The sequence below is a fragment of the Mustela nigripes genome, chromosome 6 (genome assembly GCF_022355385.1).
Source record: "Mustela nigripes isolate SB6536 chromosome 6, MUSNIG.SB6536, whole genome shotgun sequence".
In the NCBI taxonomy this organism is placed as follows: Eukaryota; Metazoa; Chordata; class Mammalia; order Carnivora; family Mustelidae; genus Mustela; species Mustela nigripes.
Genome location: NC_081562.1, coordinates 17,764,828 through 17,788,968, shown reverse-complemented (window position 1 = coordinate 17,788,968; position 24,141 = coordinate 17,764,828). Strand labels below are relative to the sequence as shown.

Here is a 24,141-nt window from a genome sequence, read left to right as displayed (position 1 = left end):
CGGGCATAGGGATTACCAAAGTGAATCTCCCTGTGCTCTCTTTCTGAAACTTAGCTGCCAGAGGACATGAGAATCCTCCTCCCCAGGGCCGGCTCTGCAGACCGGAAGGGCAACCTCAGGTCTCCCAGCTCAAGGCACATTCCCCAGCTCTTCCAGAGATGGAGCAGGCGTCATGTGCCCCAGTCTGCCCTCCTGGGCACCTTTCTCCACCGCTTACCATCACTGTCAGAACCTCAGCCTCCTCCCCTGGCGCCCACCCCCCATCAGCTTTTGTACATGCTCAAGTCTCTTCTGTTTAAAAAAAAAAGGCTATTTTTCCTTGAGGCACGTCTTTCTCCAGCTCTGCTCCCCCCAAAAGCCAAACTTTTCAGTAAGTCGCAGGTGTCTGAAATCTATTTTAAACTGCTTCAAAAGAAGTGCTCATTAGTGATAACTAATCTTTAAGTGAAACTATGCACGCCCAAGTGGGTCGTTAACATCAGTGAAGACTCACCAGAAGCCCACACGAGAGGCCGAGAGGCCGGTCCCATCTTTGGCCCCAGTCGTTAATTAGCATAATCAGCTCCACAGGAGCAACAAGGCAAGTCACACTCCACCAGCACACCAGCCCTCCCGCCCAGTGTGAGTGCGGCCCTACAGTCCAGCCGCCCCGAACCTCTACCAGGGGAGGCCACATCCAGCCCACCACCCGTTTTTCCCATCGGCTTCCGTGCTGAAGAGTAAGTTCCTTTCTAAATGCTTGGGGGTGTGGGAATCAAAAGAACAATTTTATGACACACAAAAATGAGAGGACATTCACATCTCAGTGTCCATCAAGAAAGCCACAGGGACACAACCACGCCCCGTCGTTTACGCATGGTCCGCACTGTCCCGGGCTGCTCTCGGCCACAAGCACAGCTGAGCAGCAGTGACAGACGGCTTGGCCCACACAGCACGACACACTGACTGACCTGGCCCTTTGCAGAAATCGGCCAAACCCGGAGCTAAATGTGGTTGTGACACGAGAACCTGGGAAGGCTGTCTACTGCCGTCAACCAGCACTGCCACCATCCACCACATCATTTTGGACTCTACTTTCAAGGTTAGTTAAACTAAATTATCTTTATTCTTTACAGCTACTCAAAGCCAAAATTATATACTTCTATTTAATTCATCACACTTGGCCCCCAACGACACTCTGCTGGCTTCACAAATTAAAAAATCAAACCCAAGCTCTGAGGATGTTTTTCTCTTCAGCAAAGAGTCCAAATAAAGGACTACATTTCTGAAAATTACCCCGAAAGGGGAGTGTCTAGAGATATGAGGCAGAAAGTCACTGGAAATATTTAGCTTTTCACGTGAACATGGCGGCAGCAGGGCAGGAGGAAGGGGAAGAGGAAGAACATGAGAAAGGACACTCGGCTGGATTTTTTTTTTTTTTTTTCATTATCTGCCCTACTTCTCTCTATCCTCATGATGCTAACCGGACAGAAAGCTATGCAAAGAGTTAGAGCCCGAGGTGAGAGTGAGGAAGACTCTAGAGCCAGACTGCCCACGTCCCCATCCCAGCACCATCACCCGTTACTTGCCAAGTTACTTTCCTCCTCCTCTGTGCCCCGGGGGCTTCACCTATAAAGTGGGAGTGTTAGTATCTACTTCAAAGAGTTGTTCTGAGAAAAAAATGAACATAAAGCCTGGACCAGTGTCTCCAGTATGGTATCTAGAACATGGCGTCTAGGGCATCACGTCTAGAACATGGGTCCTATAGTGTTGTGTCTAGAGTGTGGTTCTAGAACGCGGTGTCTAGAACATTTCCAAATAGCTTGGTTCAGCTGTTCACGAACTCTGGAACTCAGGATAAGTTATCTGTCCTTCAGACTCCATTCCCTCTCCTGTAAAATGGGATTGGCAATGTGAATGGTAGCTCCCTCTTCTTCCTCCCCCCCTTATGTCTTATATAATTACTTCCAAAGTCAGAGAAATATTTTCAGCCCTTCCATTCTCTAAAACACAAACTCCTTAATCATCAAACTTTTTATACAGGTCAGAGAACAGAAAACAAAAAAATTATCCTCAGAGCTAAAATGTGGGGCACCTGGGTGGCTCAGTTGGTCAAGCATCCAACCGTTGGTTTTGGCTCAGGTCATGATCTCAGGGTGGTGAGATCAAGTACTGCATTGCAGGGGTGGGGAGAGGTGTGGGGGGCGGTGGGGAGGGGTGTGGGGGCGGTAGGGAGGGGTGTGAGGGGCGGCAGGGAGGTTTACACTCGAAGGGGGAATCTGCTTGAAGATTCTCTCTCTCCCCCATCCCCCACTCTCAAACATGTGCCTGTGTGCACCCACACACTCTCTAAAATAATCAATTAATAATTTAAAATTTTTTCAATTAATAATTTAAAAATTTTATCAATTAATAATTTAAAAATTTTTAATTTTTTAAAATAAAATTTAGTGACACCATCCACATGCAGCCCGTGTCTATGTCTGTCAGGCTCCAGCATGACAGAGGGGGGGCAGCACTGCCACAGCTAAGGAGAACTCTAACCCTAAGAGCAGGGAAGCGCTCTGACGTCGTGCTCAAATGCTCGGACTTGGACATCACATGTGCCTTAAGTTCAAGTTCTTGCTTTGTCATTTTACAATCTCAGACACGCTGCCTGACTTCTCAAACACCCATTTTCCTTATTCTAAGTGGAAAAACTGTACCTGCCTGCGAAGGACAGCCAGGACTACTGATGACTCGTGTGTGCAGGATAAGCACTCCACACAGCGTCTGGCATGTGAAAAGTAACTATTATTATTGTCTGATCTATGTACACACTTGAAGCTACATTAACCCAGAATTGATGCCTTTTATTTTTAGAAAAGCACCTCACAGACAAGCATAGTCAGGGACGCATCACAAATCCTCATCACAGACCAGCCAAGAACCAACGTGGGCAGAGCCCACTGGAAGCAAGGCCTAGGGGACGTGCAAGGTCCCCTGCTCCGGAATGTGTGGGCCCCGGAGCGAGGGCCCAGCCAGCCGCTTCTCACAGCTCTGCCTGAGCTCACTGCCAGCTGCCTCGATGCAGGCTGCCAGCTGGGCCGGGCAAGGCAGGCCCCTGCCCATTCCCAAAGTGGGCTGGCAGGCGGTGGGCCACAGGCCGTGGCCAGAAGCTACAGGTGTGTTAGCCAAGAGAGCAGGCAGCGTGCTCCTTATCCTAAAAAAGCACTCATGCTGGGACAGCTGCAGGCCAGGTCAGCTGAACCAAGCAGGAAGCAAGGTGTCTCAGGAGAAGGGGGAGTGGGTCATAGCGACAAGTGAGGGGTAGCTTCCGTGGGTCAGAAAAATCACCAAAAACAACATTCCTCACTAACAGTCTGAAACTGGCTACATAACTTACACAAAGGAGAAACTGCCACTGAACTCCACTGAGCCAGGAAATTATAAGTATTATGTTCAAAATCAAGTGGAGGCTATATGCAGAGATACTGACTTCTGCTTTGAGACCCTCTCCAGCAAGCTGTGATGCCCAGCCTGAGGGGTTCATTCCACAGGACCCTGCATTTTGCAGATGGGGAAACTGAGGCCCACGATGGGGAAGTACCACAGCAGCAGGCCCAAGGCAGAAGCAGGACTGGTCCCACACATCAGCAGAGGTTCTCGAATCCCACTATCCCACAGGATGTCTCCCGAGAGAGCTTTAGTGGGGAAGCGAGGACACAGGATCTCCACTGACAGAGGAATCCACATAGACCCCTGCGTTTACAGGGCCCCACAAAGCTCTTCTCCTCAATCAATTTGCGGGGCACTTTTAAAGATGTCTTCACTCTCTTGGGGGCAAAACAGCCCCAGGAGTTATTCTGCAGGATGCCTTATGCTTCATGCTTTATAACCACAGTTAAAAGAAAATATTTGAAATAACTTGGATTAGAGGACTAACTTCAGACTTAAAGAAAAAGGAGGAGAGAGAGAAAAAAATCCCAAACCTGCATCTGCTCCAATAACCCGGTCAGGGTCTGCAGCCAGGTCATGGTTTGAATGTACTGCTCCGTGTTCATGATCCTGAGCTCGGACCTCAGCTCTGGGATAATCGCACCAGTTCGCCAGCCGTGCTTCAGGGTCAAATCCTGATCGCAAAGATCACCAAAAGTCAACACTCCTCTTGAAAGAATTTAAACCATTCCGTTCCCTTTCCCAGACCCAGACGCAACAGGCGTGCACTGAATTCCTTTTTCATTGCAATGCCTAATTACTAACCAAGCCAAATTTAGTCAATTACATGTAATTAAGCCAAGTCAGCCCCAGGCTTTGACCATAACACCCAAAGAGAGTTTCTGTTCTGGAAATAATGGCTGTGAATCAAGCCCCTGCAGAAACACAGGGTCTGAAATCATTAACCATGGTCTGTAGAACAACAGTTAGGTCAGGGGCAGAACAAGAGGCTCCACTGAAATGCCACTGGAGGTCTTCATTCAATTCGTCCACAGACCACTGGGGAGCACCCACTGTGTGCTGGGCCTTGTGGGTTATGAGGAATTATAAAATGTGAGGCTTGGAATGATCCTACAACACAGACATACATGATCACATTTCTCATGCCAGATACAGTGAACTCGTGATTTGACAATTAAGCCAAAGTATCTGTCAACAAATATATCCTAGGAAATCTAAGCTATACAATCAGCATACTAAATGGTCATTTGTTTTCTCATTTGGCAAATATTTATCCAACTACTAAGTGCCAGGCCCTGTTCTAGACAATGAGGATAAAACAATGAACAAAAACTGATAAATCTCTGCCCTCATGGGAAATACAAGCAAAAAATAAACCAAAGTATGTACAAAGGCAGGTGGTGATAAATACAATGGTCAAAAATCAAGCAGAATAAGAAGGAAAAAAGTTATCATCGTATATAAAGTGGTTAGGGAAACAAGGCCAATAAAGGGATGTTTGAGAAGAGATCAGAAGGGAAGGAGAGTGAAAGTGTGAGCTATGCGGGAGGAGAACAATTCAGGCTGGGAAAACAGTAAGTGCAAAGGCCCTTGAGCAGGAACATGCTGGGGTTGGGGGTGTGGAGGTAGAGTTGTAAAGGAACAGCCAGGCAGGGAGCCTAAAGATGAGTAGGAAAGGGCAGAGGCAGGTCCTGCCTTCAGAGAGGAGGGCTTTAGAAGGACAGATCAAGCAGGGCCTTGTAGGAAACAGTAGGAAATCAGGCTTTTATTCTGAAGAATAAAGGAAAGCTTTGAGGTTTTAAGGAATAAAATGGTATAAGGTTTAAAATCTTCAGAGTTCACTGGCTACTCACCTAAAGCTAGAATCCCGGCTCCTCAAGAGCTAAGGATATTGCCTGCTTTCTTCACCTACTGAATTTCTTTAAACCTTTCAGCATTTCTCCTCCTATAGTACATGAAAACCTACAGCATAACCTTTTAAATACTCCCAATGGTGGCAAACTTTTGAAGGTAGCTTTTATTTCTGAAAATAAGTAAAAAGTCACCTGGAACATTTCTAAGACTAAAGCATATGATAATAAATTACTAATAATAAAACTGATTCTCTCCTGTGCCTCAACGTGGCTCTCAAATCTATTCTTAAAGGGGCACCCAAAAGTGTGTTGACAAAGAGCAAAGTTAGAAGTACTTACATTCCCAAGGTGACTTCCCTGAAGGATAATGTGCTTTGCCACATAATTTCTGACATGTTAATTCTGACATGTTAATGAATTGATCTTTTATAACAGTGGTTTTCAAACTCTGTTGAACTGTTTCAAACTCTATATGCTCCAAGAGACTTTATTTACTAATTTATTTATTATCTCTACACCCAATGCAGGGCTCAAACCTACAGCCCCAAGATCAAGAGTCACGTGCTTCACCAACTGAGCCAGACAGGCATCCCTCCAAGAGACTCATCATAGATCTAAGGACACACATAGATTGAAAGGTTTAAAAAAGATATTAGTAACCAAAAGAGAGCAGGGGTGCTATGCTAATATCAGACAAAATAGACCTTAAATCAAAAACTGTCACAAGACACAAGGAATGACAATTATATAATGACAAAGGGTCAATTGTTATAACAATTATAACCATATATGCACCAAGCATCAGAGTGCCACAATCTATGAAGCAGATATGAACAGAACTGAAGGAAAAAATAGCTCTGTGGTAACAGCAGGAGACTTCAACAGTCCACTCCTATAACAGAAAAATGACCAAACAAAAGACAACAAGTCAGGAAATATAGGACTTGAACAACACTGAAGACCAATGAGAACTCACAGACATATGCAGAACATGCCACCCAACAAAAGCAGAATGCACATTTTTCTCCATGCACTTGAAATAGTCTCCAGGACAGAACTTATGTTAGGTCCCAAAACAAGTTGTAATGAGTTTTAAAATCATACAGAGTATCTTTATTGATCACAAGCAGTGAAGCTAGAAATCAACAGAGGGAAAAACTAAAAATTTCACAAAAATATGGAAATAAAGAACACCCTCTTAAACAAACAACAAGTCAAGGAAATCATAAGAAAAATGAGAAAATACCCTGTGCCAAATTTAAACACAAATGCACATGTGACATAATGAAACCTATGGGATGCAGCAAATGCAGTACTCAGAGGGAAATTTATAGCCATACACTATATACACAGTATAGCCATAGCCATACATATGTGAAAAAAGAAATATCCCAAATTAACAACTTCACACCATAAGGAACTAGACAAAGACAAAAAAAACCCAGAACACTCATATTACTAAAATCAGAAATTTAAGTAGTGATAATACTACCAATTCTACGGAAATAAAAAGAATTGTAAAAGCTACAAACATCAACAACCTACAATACATCAACAACCTGAATAACCTAGATGACATTCCCAGAAACATATAATCCACCAAGACTAACTTATGAAGAAATGCAAAAACTGAAAAGACCTCTAACTAGTAAGGCGATTGAATCAGAAATCAAAACCCTTCCAACAATGAAAAGCCCAGGACCAGATAGACGGTTTCACTGGTGAATTCCTCCAAACAGTTAAAGAGGAATTAACACCAATCCTTCTCAAACTCTCCCAAAAACTGAAGAGGAGGGATCAGTTCCTAACTTATTCTGAGGCAATTATTACCTTGATATCAAATTTCAGTGTGAAAAGCTGTTTAAAAAACAGATGGCCAAGCCCCACCAGATCTTCTGATCTGATGTGAGACCTGAGAAACTGCATTTCTAATAAGTTTCCCAGGTGGTACTGATGTCACAGGGACCACACTTGAAGAAACTACTGCCTTGTGAGCACCTCTCATAATGCTAAGACCTGTATGTGTGTGTGTGTGTGTGTGTGTGTGTGTCCATGCGCGTTCACAGACCCACATACCTCAAGGGCAGCACACAGTTATCTCATCAAGACCCAAAGACACCCCTCAGCAAGAGGCAAATGTCTGTGACATCATGTCACTCAGCGGAACATTCTGGTAGTGCCAAAATCCTGAAGGTAGCACTTTATATTTCAACTTATCACTTTTACATACATTATCTTACTTCACTCTTCTCACAAATGAGGACATCGGAGCTTGGAGGCTGTGTGTAAGGCCACCCAGCTGAAAATAGTAGAGCTGGGATGGAAACCTGTCTTCCAGTTCTGAGCCCATGATTCCTTCCACTAGACCCTCAGCCTGCTGGACAGACGTGACCATGCAGGGGGCATGGAATCACCCAGCAAGAGTGTGTCCACACACAGGCACTGGAATCACCCCTCCACCTCTGCCTCCAGCAGATGGTCTGAAGTCTGATGCCACCAGCCTGGGCTCACTGAGCAAACAGAATCGCACCGCACCAGGAGCCGGGCATGGCAGGAAACGTGACTGACTCAGCCTTGTTCCAATTATAGATTAAGTCATAATTCATGTCCTGCGATGCTGCTCTAGTTATGCCAGTGGGCATGAAATGCCTCACTTTCTCAGAATAGCTGTTTCCTGGAAATGCCAGTTTTTGAACTTGCAAAAGAAGCCCTGACTAACGTTTATGAATTCTTCTTTGTCCGCCTCGGATGTTTTAATAAAAACAAAAAGACTGGCATTTATTTCTTACTATTACCTGAATGGAAAGATTTTTCTCATAAATCCTGAGTAAATTACTAATTTCTATCATTTCAAAAAAAATTTACTTTTTACACCTCTGATCCATTCCATTATGTAAAAATTGAGACACCCCCCCCCCCAAAAGGCAACCTTGTCCCATTTTTATGAAAGTATAAACACGGTCTTAAATAAGAGAAATTCCTTAGGAAGTGAGACTAACACATCTGTCTCCCAGCAAAGAAAAGGAAAAAAAAGCTCCTCACCGCCAGGTCACTGTATATGTGGTCACCAAAATACAACACTTTGGATCCTCTCCATCCAGTAAGCTTCAAAAATTCATATAGATTGCCCTGCAACAATAGAAAAAGAGAGAGATTGTATCATCTGAGATAGAAACCTATATACTTATTGTAACCCAAAATACTGATTTTTTAAAACTTAGCAAAAGCTTTAATTTTATACACAATTCTAAGTACCAAAACATAAAAGATAAAAACACCTTTGCATGAATTCTCTCAGATGTTTCTTCTAAGTCAAATGCACTTTGCAGAAATGATTCATATGGTACATACCTCTCCGTAATGATATTTTTACATGGAGCATTCTATAACCATGTCAGTGAATACTAATCTACCACTTCAGTAGCGAGAAATACTGTGGTTCCTTTTACCAATCCTCTAATGTTGGACATGTACTCTGTTATCTATTTTGTAACTCACGGCAAGTATTCTTGTAGCACAGTCTGAGCTACGTCCTAATAATTCCCTTGGTCTAACGTGCTAGTAGTGGGATAGCGATATCAAAGCAAATCTTCCAACATCTGGAAAACAGACTTACTGCCCAGTGCAGCAGTGTGTTACAAATCCACCAGGAAGGTTTCAAGTTTTTTAACCACGCAGTACTTCGTCTGTTTTATAAAGACTTTCATGTGTTTTATAAATCTTACAGAAATACAAAAATTTTAAAGGATGAGATAAAACAAACTTCAGTAACACAAGAGTCAGTGATTCAATCACTTATTCAAACATTTGAAAGCTTCACGGATACTAAAATATATCAAAATTGTATACAAAACACAGCTCATCAGGAAATAATCACTAATTTAAGGTAATACACCATGTCACTCAACGTTTTTTCAAGAGAAATATCCAAGGTTTACTACTAACATCTTAAATTGTATACACTATGAAAGTAATTCTTTAATTGTTTTTAAAGCCTGTTCAATTCTGAGTTAATTTAGACATAACACACTGAAAATACACTGACTTAAATTTAAGTTTTGCTGCCAAGTTATAAATAGCTAATTCAAGGAGAACACTCAGAACTATGCCAGGCACACAGGAGGCCTCAACAAACACTGGCTGTTATTATAACTGACCACAAAGCAAAGGAACAAAAAGGAGAAATCAGTCACGAGGTACCTGCTTATAAATCTGGCCTTTCTGCAACTTGTGGATCTTGTCCCAGAGTAAGACACCTTTCTCGTTCACCTTGCGGAAAGGTCTAACAACAGAAAGGGAAACACTATGACCCGTGGGAACCGTGCAGGCTGTCTGCCTAGGAAACACCGCACAGTTACTCAGTGGGAACGGAAAGGGACTGCACAAACCTGGAAAAGCCTTGGAGCCCAAACTCCACCACCACACCACCTGGCCCACTACAGACATCCCAAACTGCAGACCCCAGGATCCAAAAGGTATTTAGCAAGGAAAGAACTCCAGGGTCAGATAAATTTGGGGAACACTAGGCACTACTTATGTCCCTCTTAAAAGTCCCTGAGGCCTCTAGAAAACCTTCCTGGGAGAGAAACTTTCAGATTTCCTAAAATGTATTTGATCACACAGAGAAAATCTGCTTCACAAGCACAGCTTATGGAAATACCACCTTACTACGCAGTGTCCCACTCGGTGCTTGAAATCCAGCCACTCTAGACACAAAACAGATCTGAGGATGAGACAAATCACTTTATCATGGAGAAGGGGAGTAAGAATAAAGGCCTCCAGGAGTTCCCCTCTACTTGCTAGATGCTATGTGGCCTAATTCATGAATCATTTAATAAAGCCAATTAGAACTTTAATATTAAAAAGGAAAAAAAAGAACAAAAGTCCAAGGCATGTGGGGCCCGTCTGCCTTTTTTTAAGGTAACATTTATTTGGATTGCTTTTCTGATCAGAAAAATGTAAACTGACTCCAAAAAATCTGGAAAATGCAGAATAGAATGAAGAAAAGGGAAATGACCCCTAATCCCAGTGCCCAGGTATAAACACCTAAGCTTTCAGTAGGTGTCTTTCAGTCTATAAAGATAACATCTGTTATCTTTCTCTTTTTTATGAACATAAATGAAGATCACTGTGTATACCGATTTGTATCTTTTTCTCTACTGTTGTGAGCAATCTCCCATGTGATTATAAATTCTTTCATATGTGTTTTTAACGTGCTCGCTGCTTTTTTTCCCCAAAAGTATCTTTTTCCCTTTTTGAGAGAGAGAGCACAAGCAGGGACAAGAAGAGGGAAACGGAGAGGGAGAATCCCAAGAAGGCTCCACAGTCGGCATGGAGCCCGATGTGGGGCTCGATCCCACGACCCTAATCATGAACTGAGCCAAAATCAAGAATCGGTTGCCCACATGACTGAGCTACCCAGGCACCCCTCAAATACACCATTTTTTTAAAATGATTTTATTTATTTATCAGAGAGAGAGAGGGGGAGAGAGCGAGCACAGGCAGACAGAATGGCAGGCAGAGGCAGAGGGAGAAGCAGGCTCCCTGCTGAGCAAGGAGCCCGATGTGGGACTCGATCCCAGGACGCCGGGATCAGGAACTCAGCCGAAGGCAGCTGCTTAACCAACTGAGCCACCCAGGCGTCCCTCAAATACACCATTTTTAATGGCTGTATAATATTCCCTCCCATGGATGTTCCTTTAGGTTGTCTCTGATCTTCATCACTATAAATAAAAGGGATGAGCGGAGGTGTTCCATGCATATAGAACAAAGACAAAAAATGGGTGCAGGGGGCAGGGGGATGGCTCTTGGTAAAGAGGTCTATCCCACCACTGAAAAACATTTTAGGGGCATCTGGGTAGATAAGTCAGTTAAGCATCTGCCTTCGGCTCAGGTCATGGCCCCAGAGAACTGGGATCCGGTCCCACACATCAGGCTCCCAGCTAAGTAGGGAGTCTGCTTCTTGTTCTCCCTCAGTCCCTCCCCACTACTTGTGCTTGCTCACTCTCTCAAAATAAATAAAATCTTTAAAAAATTTTTAAAAATGATTTTAAATGTTAAAAAAAAAAAAGAAAGACATTTTAGGATCCCTGACACCCCCCTCCCCAACTATTAGTGCTAAGAGCACACCCTAGTAACCGTCGTAACCCACAACTTCCCCACTCCTCTACTGCCAGTGGCAAGAAGACACTACCTAAGTCTTGGTAGAGATTTACTCCACTTGGCACAAAACCTGTGTTGCAGTATTGCAAAATCCAGCTGTAATTTTAAATGCACTACTGAGAGCTGCATGTACCAAAAATGCCCAGCAGGTGGTTCGTTGTTACTGTTGTTTCGTTAAGCTTCACAGCACATCTGCATCAACAAGTCTAACTTTGGATGTAATTAATACTAAGTTTGGTTTTCTCATTGCTTGATAGGCTCTTTTTCTTAGAGCCTGACCCCTAGGGCTGAAGTGGGAACCATCTCAGTTGGTGCGAGCCAAGCCGACCACTGTGTGACCGCTGTGCACTAATCCCACGCACCCTGTAATCACTTGCCACACGGTTCAAAATCAAAAGCTACAATGTCAGATGCATCTGATTTTCCAGACTTCACCAAGTCAGGGCAGCAAAGGGCGACAATCTAGTTCTCCCAGAAAGAGAGATGCTCACCTCCGCTTATCATTAAAGAAGCTTGGCTTCTCGGCCTGAACGATGACCACATCAAACAGGTCCCTCCAGTCTTTTCCAACAATATACCTCATCCCTTTGTCCCTGAAACAACATATCGGCCAGGTGAGTCTAATAAGAAAGGGATTCACTACTTTTGCAATGTTTTCTTTCAAATTTTCAACCGTGAAGGTAAACAGGACACAAGACAAGACGTGAGCCAGGAGCCAGGAGGGACACCCACAACCACTTACACGAAACTACTGGGGCTGTTGGTGATGAGAAACATCTTCTTGCCGTGGTCGGCCAGCTTGGCCAGCACCGCGCGGGTCTGCTCAGCGTAGCAGATGTACTTCTCTGAGGGCAAGAGAAACGTTCACACACGGAGTCAGTGTCAAGGCGGTCAGTCTGCAGGGGCTCCCTAAGCGGGGCCTCTAGGTCCAGCACGGCTGGGGCCCTCAGGGGTGGAAACGTCTCAAGCAAGCGTGGTCCAGGCTGGCCTAGCAGTGCCTGGAACCTCAGGGACCAGGACTCCGCCACCTTGATCCATGGGAACATACTACGGACCTGCCTGCCATGGCCAGCGCCTGTCTTTCTGGGTCAGGATTAGGTCGAGTCCTGAGACAAAGGGGAGGGGGACGTCCGAGGTGCGAGGAAGCAAGGTCCTCACGTCCACGCTGCACTGGCGGGAGGCGCTGAGCCCCGGGTCGCCACTGGGAATGACAACGACAGCCGCTCGTGGCCCGGAAGAGGGACAGGCTGAGGCGGCCCTCGCGACAGTGCTGGCTACGTACCAATATCTGCTTCGATCGCGCTGTACATGATTCCTTTGATGTGCACGTCTCGAATTGAATCCTGTCAAAAGAGAGGCTTCTAATCAGTGGGACGGTCCGTGAGACAGCCTGAGTGACAAGAAAAGTGACATTTGCGACGATGTCTGTCTTTAGAAGCCTGGCCGGCTGAACACCAGATGAAATCTCAGTGCTGGGCCATTTCACACAGGCGGCCAACGCTTAGGTTTCCATGGTGACAGTGGCAGTTTGCAGAAGGGTCACAGAGGAGGGAGGTAACTTGTGAGAACAATTCTGAATAAAATTCCACAGGGTAAATGGCAATTTCTAGGCAGTCTCACGAACTGATGACTACGGGGCATCTGGACAAGGGGAATTATGGCTCTTTTTATCCGTGCGCCCTCCCTAGACCCAAGAGCAGGTTCTCTCCTCCAGAGAAAGAGGCCGAGACCAATGACAGCTCTTCTTCTATTCAGTGAGGTGAGGAGTGGTCAGCGAGATGCTGACTCAGGCGGAGATGTGGTGCGGCTGACAGACAGGGAAGAGGAGGCCGTGAGTCCCTCACCGGCCACCGCAGGCTACAGCAGCCCGACGCCTGGCAAGAGTCGGAGCACAGAGCCGCTCGCAGGGGCACTAAGTAGGTCCACCGCAGAGGTGGCTCTCCTGGAGGCACACGGAAACTTTCCGGGGGGAAACAGCAGGGGACTGGGCTGCAGGCAAAACTGGACCATCAGCCTTCAAAAACTGGTAGATCGCCACCAAGCGTGACACCTCCGGACTACAAACTCAACCTCAGGCACAGGCTTGTCTCAAACTCACATCGGGAGAAGCAGGGGTTCATAGAGCAAGCCAGAGCCAATCTTCCCGGCTGCAAATCTAGGCTCTACCACTTACTAGCTGTGTGACTCAGGGCAAGTGACTCAACCTCTCAGTGCCTTAATACCTTTATCTGTAAAATGAGAGGAATAATAGCACCTACCTCCAGACCTGATTGTGAGAACTTAATTAGTTATATGCGTGAAGCTCTCTGAAAGCCAGAGCCAGGAATAGACCTAAATGCTCTCTGTTGGCAGCATCTGGTAAACAGCTCTCCTCATGACTGCGAGGGTCATATAACTACAAGTGGTTCTTTTATTTATTTTTTGATACTTAAAGATTCTTAAAGATACTTAATATCTTTGATATTTTTGATATTTGATATATTTGATATTTTGATATTATAAAGATTCTTAAAGATAAAGCATTTGTGCACACAAAAAGGAGAATAGAAACTACTCAGTTTTAGTTCAAATAATACCAGACTATTATTGAGGGGCACCTGGGTGGCTCAGTGGGTTAAGCCGCTGCCTTCAGCTCAGGTCATGATCTCAAGGTCCTGGGATCGAGTCCCACATCGGGCTCTCTGCTCGGCAGGGAGCCTGCTTCCCTTCCTCTCTCTCTCTGCCTGCCTCTCTGTCTACTTGTGATCTCTCTCTGTCAAATAAATCAATAAAAATCTTTAAAAAAAAAAAAAAAAACAGACTATTACTGAGAAATGAGAATTCATCCACCATCTTCCCAAAACCCATGATTTAAGGCAGTCGAAACTTAAAATTAGTCATAAACATATAAGTACTTAAATAATACATATTACATATATAAATATATACATAACAATGCACACTTATTAATATATACATGTATGTGATATACATGTGTATTGTTAGTATAAATTAATACATGAACACATTTTTAAGTTCTGAAAAAAGTGCAGAGTTTAAAGAATATAAACACATGTGAACACAAATCAACATACACAAATACAAAGTTACATAAATGATGTGCCTATATCTGCATGTAAGTTTCACAGCTGTCTATCCACCTCTCCAACTGGGTCTTCCCACAGCTTCTGCAGGGCCTGGAAAGGCCTGCATGGAACCTCCGTGTACAAGAGAAAAGCCTGCTCTGAGCAACAGCAGTTCCCAGGGCTGTAGCCTGTGTGTGAAGTCACCCCCTCCACAGGTGGGCTCGGGCTGGACCTCAGCCACCAACCACCTCTCTGACCAGATGCACCGGGGCTGGCTTCAGTCAGCAAGAATTAGAAATCCCGATAGCAATATGAGCGCTCTCTTCCTTTAACACAAAGTTACACTGACTTCCAATTGTCCTGATGTAAGATTGTTCTTAACAATTTTCATGGTAAAACCATAAATAAAAGAGATCCCAGGCAAATGCCCAGCCCAAGGAGGCTAACAATGCTGTCCCTTCTGCTAAAACCCTATGTGAGATGTGGCACCCCTGCCTCTCACCTTTACATCTTTGTACAGATGCACAGGCTCATAGTCAATGTTGTTCTTGAGGAAGTATTCATTCACACAGGACAGGAGGGACATCTCTGGCAGGGAGAAGATGTCCATGAACTGCTTCATGGTGTTTCCATGAGAACTCTGCAGGCAGGGTGGACAGAGTCAGAAACGGAGGCCAACACCACAGCAGAACCAGACGGGACATTTCCCCGGGGGGGTTCTGGTCATCAACATCTGGATCCCGCACCCCAAGGACAGTTCTAATAATAGCAAAGTAGAAGCGTTCACCTTATTTCTCATCATTCCCCACAGAGCTGACATCGTACTCTTAAGCATAACCGGCAAATCCAAGGCAATGCTCTGATTTTCCCCCCCAAAAATCTAATCACTCTCACATTCCTGTAAGTTCTAACTTCCAGCTCACACTCTCTTGTCAAACCCAGAGGGAAGCCGTCAAATAGACTACTGCCCATGGAATGGCACAGAAAACCACGTAGCTCTCCTGAACGTGAGTGCCCTCACACAGCCATGTGTGAGCCTGCGAAAGAGCCTTTCTCTGAATGCCTGCAGTTAGTAACCCCAAGTTTACCAGACTGGGCAGCTTCTGTTGCATTTTGACAGTGTAAATAAGAGTGCTCCTAATAAGATGTGCAAAAATTCAGAAAGCAAAGAGAACCACAAAAGTCAGAGAAACAGAAACTTCCCTTCAAGGCCAGGATGACCTGCTGTCCTCAATCTCAGAGAAGGCAACTAGAGCTACCCTGACTTCATCTATAAAGTGGGGACATCCCTTGGGGTAGGGGGCTGTAGACAGGGGCCGGTGCAAGGAAGGTATTAAGAATCATTGGGGCGCCTGGGTGGCTCAGTGGGTTAAGCCTCTGCCTTCGGCTCAGGTCATGATCCCAGGGTCCTGGGATCGAGCCCCACATCGGGCTTTCTGCTCTGCAGGGAGCCTGCTTCCTCCTCTCTCTCTGCCTGCCTCTCTGCCTACTTGTGATCTCTGTCAGATAAATAAAGAAAAAATCTTTAAAAAAAAAAAAAAAAAAAAGAATCATCATCAGGTAGGAAGGAAAGAGCTAAGAAAGGGGAATCATGAGGGGCCTAGGAGAGATGCCACCAGACCAGCTTCTCAAATCCTGGGCCCAAAAGTCCTGAAACAGTCTCAAAGTCCCTTGTCAGTTCCACAGAGGCGCTCAGAGAGATTCTAAGTTTACCAGGCCGTGTCTGCTGACAGACTGCTTTAAATAAATAATCTCTCATTACCTTTCCATAAAAGTCGCTCATCTGTTCCAGAGGCACGTGGGACCCCTCGTACATTTCAATGACTTCTTCATCGGGGACAACACTGAGGCCTCTGGAAAAATCACAGGCGGTGCAGTTAGACTCAAATAGCAAGAGCAGTGACTTTCAGACCTCGGGCAACTGCTGGGATTTTTCAGCCCAGGTGCAAGATGTCACTGTCACGAGGAGGCGAGATGTGCCACAGGTAATGGCTACAAGTAACAGGCAAGAAGGTGCTGCTGCCACTACCACCACCAGGATTCCGTGGGTAACAAGAGCAGGAAAAATAACCCCTACTAGGGATGCCAGGTGTGAACTCCACACAGTCATTCACTTACTTCTCAGCAATCCTAGGGGGAAGCACTAACATCTTCCCATTTCCCAGCAGAGGCAACTGAGGCCCAGAAAGGTCACGAATCTTACAAAGGTCACCAAAGTGGTGGGAAAGGACCAGACCCCAGGCTTTCTGGCTCTAGGGGCCCAGGCTCTTCAACCACTGATGTCACAATGCCCACCTCAACAAAGTACATGGCCTCCCTTTGCTTTGGGGGTAGGGTTTGCTTTGGGGTGGGTGGGGTCTATGTTGCCATTTTTGTTTTAATACATTAGGGAGAGAAAAGCTAGCTTTATCTCGATCATCCTTCTACCAGCTGACACTCTGACCTAAGAAGGTCAGTGCAAAGGTGGGAAAAACCACTCATGAGGCTCGGGTGGACTAAACCCCAAGACACAGGCAGGAAGCCTGGGAGCCACCTCCGAGAGGGATGACCCCAAAGGCTATGTGACAGTCCAGGCCAGTTTCTTCACCTATTAAAAAGCCAGGGTAACATCTGCCCTCTGCCTGTGTCCGGAAGCTGCGGGAGAATCTGCAAATGAATCCAGCTCCTCCAGGAAGGGAAAGATAAATTTTGGAGGAAGAGCGACCCTGCCGCCAATGCCGTGAGCAGGTGCCCCTTGCTGGGGACTGAAAGCTCTCATGTCTCCTCACCTGGCACTGCCCACTCCAGAGCGTCACGGAGAAAAACGTCTGTTCCCAGCTGCTTCTCTAGGGAAGGTGCTTGAGAAACAAGACATCCGTGGCAAGGAGGTCACAGAAGGAATGACGGAAAGTCCACCCAGCACCACAGACAGTGGGAGGACGAAAGACGCGCTGCGAGTCTAATGCGAACAGGCTGCTTATCTTATAAAATCACCAGGATGGCATTAAAATACATACAAAATGTAATTTATACTTGATATGTAAGGAGAATTAAAATATAATTTCAGCCTCCTTCTGTTCTCCGCCCTTCTATAACTTTCAAAAATACCCCCGGGGATTCATTAGTATTTTGCCCCTCCCCCCATCTTCTTTAACTTGCTACAACTTCCAGCCTTTGAAAACAACGGAGGCCTTGTACTTCCTGAACATTCTGGGCAGGGACCTTGGGGCAGAGCTCCTGCTCAGGTGTGCACCCGCCTAAGTCTCTAACCTAGAAGGAAACTATAAAAAGTAGAACAACTCTGCTGGGTGAGTCATTTTCCTGCCCCCACACGAGGCCCTGCCCTAACCCAGGTTCACAGCCTCCCAGGCTGCCCCGGTCACGACTGAATGTCAACTCAAAAGCAGCGGTGAGGTGAGAGGTGAGAGGAGTCCGCTCTGGCAAGTGGGAACCCGCAGGAGGTGCGCCCACAGGTGCAGCAGCCCACGGGACCGGGCCCCAGGCTCTGGGCCACGGCCAGCCACACCCCGATGCAGCCTCAACCAGTGCGAGGATCAAACCGTAAAGTACTTTACGTGGCCCCATGTGGCTATAAGAAATACAAACATTAGGAGCACAGATCTGAAGAGTTTGCCCGGGGTTCAAACCCCAGCTTCCGTCATTAGTAGGAATAGTACCTGGACAAGCAATGGAACCTCTTTGGGTCTCAACGTCATTTTTAAAATGGGGAACGAAAACTGTACCTGCCTCCAGGCATAACCGAGACCGGATGAGGAGTATACAGCTGGCACTAGCAAAGCCTTGCCGGTGTGCCTGCGAGGAGAACAAGCATAGGCTTTCCCTAGATCCCTAGTCAGAACTTAAATCGTGGGTACAAAATGGGGCTGTGGAGACAGCCAGTCTGCCTCCCCCTCTGCCTTGTGCCATTGGCTCCACAGCCCCCAACACAAAATCCAACCTGACAGAGGAGCTGGGGACCCACCTGACGGCAGGTGTCGGACGGGCAAGGCTGAGGAGGGGGCATTGCCCTGCCAAGAGCTCATCCGTACGGCTTTTCAGGGGAAGGCAGAGGCGGTGACATTCGGCGTGCCTCTCCTGCTCCAGGCATACCCTGGTCTACACGACAAGCCACCCCTGGGCCCACCAGAGCATCAGGCCAATTTTACAGGGGAGCAAACCAAGGCTTCAGGATGGTCAAGAAGCTGCTTGCACGGGAGCAGTGAGGCCAGGGCCCACGCTGAGGAAGTGGGACTCCAGAGCCCACATGCGCACCCATGCTGCCCCAGCCCGCCTCAGCCCGCCACACCCCTCAGCGCTGTGACCACAGTGACCTTCCCAGGACCTGAACACGAAGATTCCTTTTCCTTCCAGTGCCTCAGCTGGCTTCTACCACCTAGCCCTGTCCATACTCCTTAACACGATGGAAAACTTACCTACAAAAGAAACAAGACAATTAGGAGCCATAGGACTGTGCGGTCTGAGAAGAGGAGGAACAGACCACGTTGGGCCGAGAAGAGGGTGAGGCCTCAGCACCAGCCAGCCTTGAAGGAAGGATGGGGGAGATCTAAAGCAGCAGCAAGGAAGGAAGAGTGCGCCCTGGCAGAACGGCAGCAGGAGCAGATGGCAACCGGGAAAGGAGAGCTCAGAGGAGAGAACAGATGTGCTGTGTGCAACTGCCTCACACACGCTGAGATTGGCTGTAACTGCTGGGAAGAGACCGTCCCCTGCTCCTGTTGACCTCGGGCCAAGGGTGTTGCCAGGGGTCTCCGGCGGAGGGGCATGCCTGGAGCAAACCCAGAGGGAGAGAGCCAACAGATGGAAAGAGTTCTGGCAACATCAATTTGGCCCCTGGAACCAGACATGCCTGCAACGGGCACTGTCCCTTGGGCCACACCACCGGTGAGCCACTGTTGTATTTCTGGTTAACCCAGTCTGAGTCGGGTTTCCGTACCTGTAACCAAGAGTCTTAACTGATCCAGTAAGTAAAAAGCTGTGTGTAGAAGAAAAGTAGGGTATGGGTTTAGAGAAGGTTGGTGGGAAACCCAAGAGGTTTGGGCTCCATTCTCTAGGCAGTGGGAGCCATCCAGGATCGCAGGAGAGAGGGTCTGTTGAGGGCAATGCTTCAGATGCGTCAGTCCAGCAATGATGTCCAGGATAGGTCGCACTGCAGGAAACTGCAAGGGCCCTAGAGAAAAGGATTAAGTGTCTGAGCCAGGGAGCTGATGGCAGGAACAGAGATGAGGAAAAGATTCAAGACACCTGTGAAGGATTTCATTAACCTAATCCGTACAACAAAACCATGCTGCATGTAGGCTAAGGGCAGAACAGACCACCTGGGTCAGAATTCTACTTCTCTGTGGCTTTGGCCAAGTTACTTAACATCTCTGGGCCTAATACCAGCACCTACTTCATAAGGTTATTTCAAGGATCAAATAAGTGAACACAAATAAAACACTTATGACAGTGTCTATGCTGTAGCAAGACTTAATATCTGCTCGTTGCTATTTATTATTACAAATATTATTATTTTCATCAACACCACCTCGTCTCCTTCCTGAAACACCATTAAAATGATAGTAAAAGGATAAACTATTCAGGGATGCCGGAGGGCTCAGTCAGTTAAGCACCTGACTCTTGATTTCAGCTCAGGTCATGATCTCAGGGTCGTGAGACTGAGACCCTCATTGGGCTCCATGCTGGGTATGGAGCCTGCATAGGATTCTCTCTCTCCCTCTCCCTCTGGGCCCCCACCCAGCTTGCACACACAAGCTCTCTTTTAAATTTAAAAAAAAAAAAAAAAAAAGAATAAACTCCTCAAACAGTGAAAGGATATGAGAGCAAGGACATCAGCAGACAGGACATTTGAACACCTTTGTGGAAGACAAGTAGCAGATGAAAAGGGGGCTTCTGGCTCAGCAAACTAAGAACAGGGGCCTGTAAGGGGACACCAATGTGAAGAACTGAAGAGCCGCCACAGCCCCCCAGAAAGGCTCAGCTCTGAGAGGCACCGGGCAGCTCTGGGGATGTGCTCCAGCAGAATGAGGGAGCAGAGCCAGAGAGAGGAAGAGACGGGCATCGGGGAGTGGAGAGAGAGGCAAACCCAAGCCCCAGGACAAGCCACCAGAGAAAGTCAGAGCAGAAGGAGTAGCCAATTAAACACAAAAGTAACTGACAGTGGGGGCGCCTGGGTGGCTCAGTAGGTTAAAGCCTCTGCCTTTGGCTCAGGTCATGATCGCAGGGTCCTGGGATCGAGCCCCGCGTTAGGCTCCCTGCTCCGTAGGGAGCCTGCTTCCCTTCCTCTCTCTCTCTCTCTCTTTGCCTGCCTCTCTGCCTACTTGTGATTTCTGTCTGCCAAATAAATAAAATCTTTAAAAAAAAAAAAAAAAGTAACTGACAGTGTATCTAAGACATTTGAATTGTTGGAAATTGATGATACTGGTGATGGAACATTTAGAGAAAACTCGGGACACCTCTACAGCAAACAAATCTGAGAACAAGCAAGCACGGTACGAGGAGGAGGGCGGTCACCGGGCATGACACGGGTCAGAAGGAATGAGACCTGCGGAGTCATGACGCGAACGACGCCTGAGGACGGAGGAACCAGCCGACACTCACGGACAAGCACGAGCCCGCAGAAGTGGGACGTGCGCGCACACCCAGTCCTGCCCCGTAGCACATCCAGAATTAATAAATTAGGAAAGACAACTATGAACACAGTATTTAGAAATAGGAAGAATGATGTGAAGGAAAAAACTGAAGAGTGTAAGGGCTTGGGTGGGGAGGGGGGACAGAGGGCTACTGTGGTCTGCCACGACGCTCTCAGCGGTATCCAAGTATCGGGAACAGTGTGCATGTTTAAGTCGGACAGAAAAACATTAATTTTAATGAAGAGTTTGTGAAAGGAGAAGCTAAGACAGGCACACCTCTTTCTAAGGTACAATAACCATACTCCTAAATCCCCCCCAAATTCAAGAATTAGAAAAGGTAAAATCCTTCATTTTCGAAGTGACAAAGATTCTGAACTGAGCTAAGTGCTTCTACTAATTCTAATACATGGAGGGGGGGGTCCTTAATATCCAAACTACTCAACTGCCATGGTGGGAGCAAGAACCCCCTGCCTCACCCCAGCCTCCCGCCCCACCCAAAACCTCAGCTCTGGGACCCTCACTCAACTGGCAGATGGGCACCTCTAAAGAGCCTATCTTCCCCCAGAACCCCCTCCGGAGCGCCCCCTAATGGTTTAAACATCATCATTGCCTTGGTCACTGTGGACTGCAGTCACTGGTTTATTTACGTGGCTTCCAACTTACACTCGAAGCTCCCCGGGGCATCCTTGTAAGCCAAACCCCTCTGATCTGGCATAATGGGCCCCAGTAAATGTTCCTGAATGAATGAGAGAATAAATCACAAATACACACACTATACCCTCTTCATCACCAGGCCGTCAGTGGGTCTTGAAACCCAAAGCCACTTGGTTACTGTGAGTCAATTAAATTTACCTTCTCTTTCGCCTACCTGTAGACGGTTCCCAACTGGATGTAATGGAAAGCATCAATCTTCATCAACACTGCCTTCAAAAACATAAACACACACGAAGGTGAATGACGGATGGCAAGCCGCATATTTAATGAGAATTTCAGGGGGCCTCATAAATCCTAGCAACACCAGCTGGACATGGCAAAGAGGCACAGTGTACGTGTTGGACAGGTCCGCTTGTTGATTAAAGCACTGTGGGGGTGCCAGGGGGCTGGGTCAGCGAAGCGTCGGCCTTTGGCTCAGTTCATAATCCCAGGGGTCCTGGGATCAAGCCCCCTACCTCAGGCTTCCTGCTCAGTGGAGAGTCTGCTTCTCTCTCTCCCCCATGCTCATGCGCAAGCACATGAGTGCACTCTCTCTAATAATTAAAATCTTTAAAAAAAAAAAAAAAAAGCACTGTGCAGTCTGTTAAGGAAATGACTGATCTGCAAAAATAACAGGACAACAGGCTGCTCCTCAGAACATCAAAAACGGCTTCTAGGAGTATAAGGAGTATCTTCCAAGTAGCTAAATGCATTCATTTTTTTTCTAATACAGCCATTTGCAAAAGGCTTTATCCAAAGATGTTTTTTAGTAATTCAGTTCTGCGGCCCCAAGGAATAGAATTTAAAATCAATTTCTGTGTTCAGCAAAGCGCCGAGAGTACATTATTCCCAAACTCCATTAAAATGTAGAAAAACACGATGATGAAACCTACCCGCTGCACATCATAATGAAGTCCACGAATTGCAAAATTTGGGTCATACTCATACTTCCTGATTTCCACCGGATACTAAGAAAGAAGAAAGGAATTATTTTTAGCTAAAAACGAACTAAGTTCAAGATAGCGTCCAGAATGGGTCCCTGAACAAAAGCTGAGGTGGCAGACACACTCTGGCGGGAAGATGGGGTGAGGACCGCAGCTTGGCCGTGTGCTTCTGGCCCAAGTACAGAGCTCTTGGTCACGGAGCCTTCCCTCCACCCCACTCCGGTTCATCTACCCAAGCACAGGGAAGGCCTCACCCCTGGCCCCAGCTTTTCTCATCTTAATTGCCCCTACCCACCCCTTCCCTCTGCCCCTGGACCCCTATTTTCCCCAGAAACACATCTGCGTCCACCTCCTCTGACTGTAATTAAGGCAGCGATGAAGAGGAACTGGAACGTCCCCTCTCCTAGAAGCACAGTTTCCCCAACACGTCACCAACCATCATTCAGCTCACATTTGAGCAGCTCAGTGTATCAGCCCCTGCATGGCCCCCCCACCAGGTTTCATGAAGACCAAGCTAAAAACTTTTCAGAGGGGGGGCCCCCTCCGTACAGCTTTCTTTGCTTTTCTCATCCAGACAGTTGGCTGCAGCTCACCCACCAAGGGCTGGAAGGACTCCCCGTTGTTGGGTTCAGCCTCAAGAGCCACCTCTCTCAGCATGTGGCAGCCTGTTACTGTTCCAACACTCAGACTCAGAACGTGTCACTCGGCTCCCTGTAGTTCCTGTTATCAAACCATTCCTCAAACTATGCAAAAACCCCAGCTCTGTTCTTATCTACTAGGCTAGGCATTCAAGTCCTTCTCTCCCTCCCAATCTCAAAATAAGAACACTGGTTCCCCTGCCAGTAGTACCGAGGTACTGAGCACGCTGTGTGCTGCTACTGCACACAGGCTCTCCCATTCCCATTTTACAGACAGGACACCAGAGGCACAGACAGACACAGGGTGGCCGGGCCACACCGCTGGGATACGGTGAGGCACAGAATCAGATCTGGGCCTCTTCCCCTGCTCTCCCCTCTCCCCTCTGCCCCTGGACAGACCTGTAGGACAGAAAAGTACTCCTGAGTCTAGAGAGGCTGTGGCACCAGGATCTTCCTTCCAATCACAGCGTAAACCACTTAAGTAAAAATCTAGACAGCTGGGGGTGCCTCAGTCAGTTAAGCATCCAACTTTCGCTTTCAGCTCAAGTCGTGATCTCGAGGTTGTGAGATCGAGCCCCATGTCCAGCTCTGTGCTGGGTGTAGAGCCTGCTTAAGATTCTCTCCCTCGCCCTCTGCCCCTCCCCCACTTAAAAAAAAAAAAGCCTTAACAGCTACCAAGAGGCGCAGAACCTCTTTGCCCAAGAGTACTAACTTTTCATGGCCAGGGTCACGTTTGCGTGGGA

General features: G+C 46.8%; 1 protein-coding gene across 1 annotated transcript in view; it reads right to left on the bottom strand.

Annotated features, from left to right (window-relative positions):
- The window catches only part of NT5DC3 (5'-nucleotidase domain containing 3), a 62,592-nt gene that overhangs the window by 8,154 nt on the left and 30,297 nt on the right, over positions 1-24,141 (bottom strand). The window contains exons 3-12 of the mRNA XM_059402223.1: positions 22,710-22,784; positions 21,992-22,047; positions 16,260-16,350; positions 15,000-15,137; positions 12,715-12,775; positions 12,175-12,277; positions 11,924-12,025; positions 9,471-9,552; positions 8,313-8,399; positions 3,951-4,091 (exon numbers count right to left, since the gene is read on the bottom strand). Of these exons, the coding sequence (XP_059258206.1) occupies positions 3,951-4,091; positions 8,313-8,399; positions 9,471-9,552; positions 11,924-12,025; positions 12,175-12,277; positions 12,715-12,775; positions 15,000-15,137; positions 16,260-16,350; positions 21,992-22,047; positions 22,710-22,784 (936 nt within the window). The remainder of the gene's footprint in view (positions 1-3,950; positions 4,092-8,312; positions 8,400-9,470; positions 9,553-11,923; positions 12,026-12,174; positions 12,278-12,714; positions 12,776-14,999; positions 15,138-16,259; positions 16,351-21,991; positions 22,048-22,709; positions 22,785-24,141) is intronic.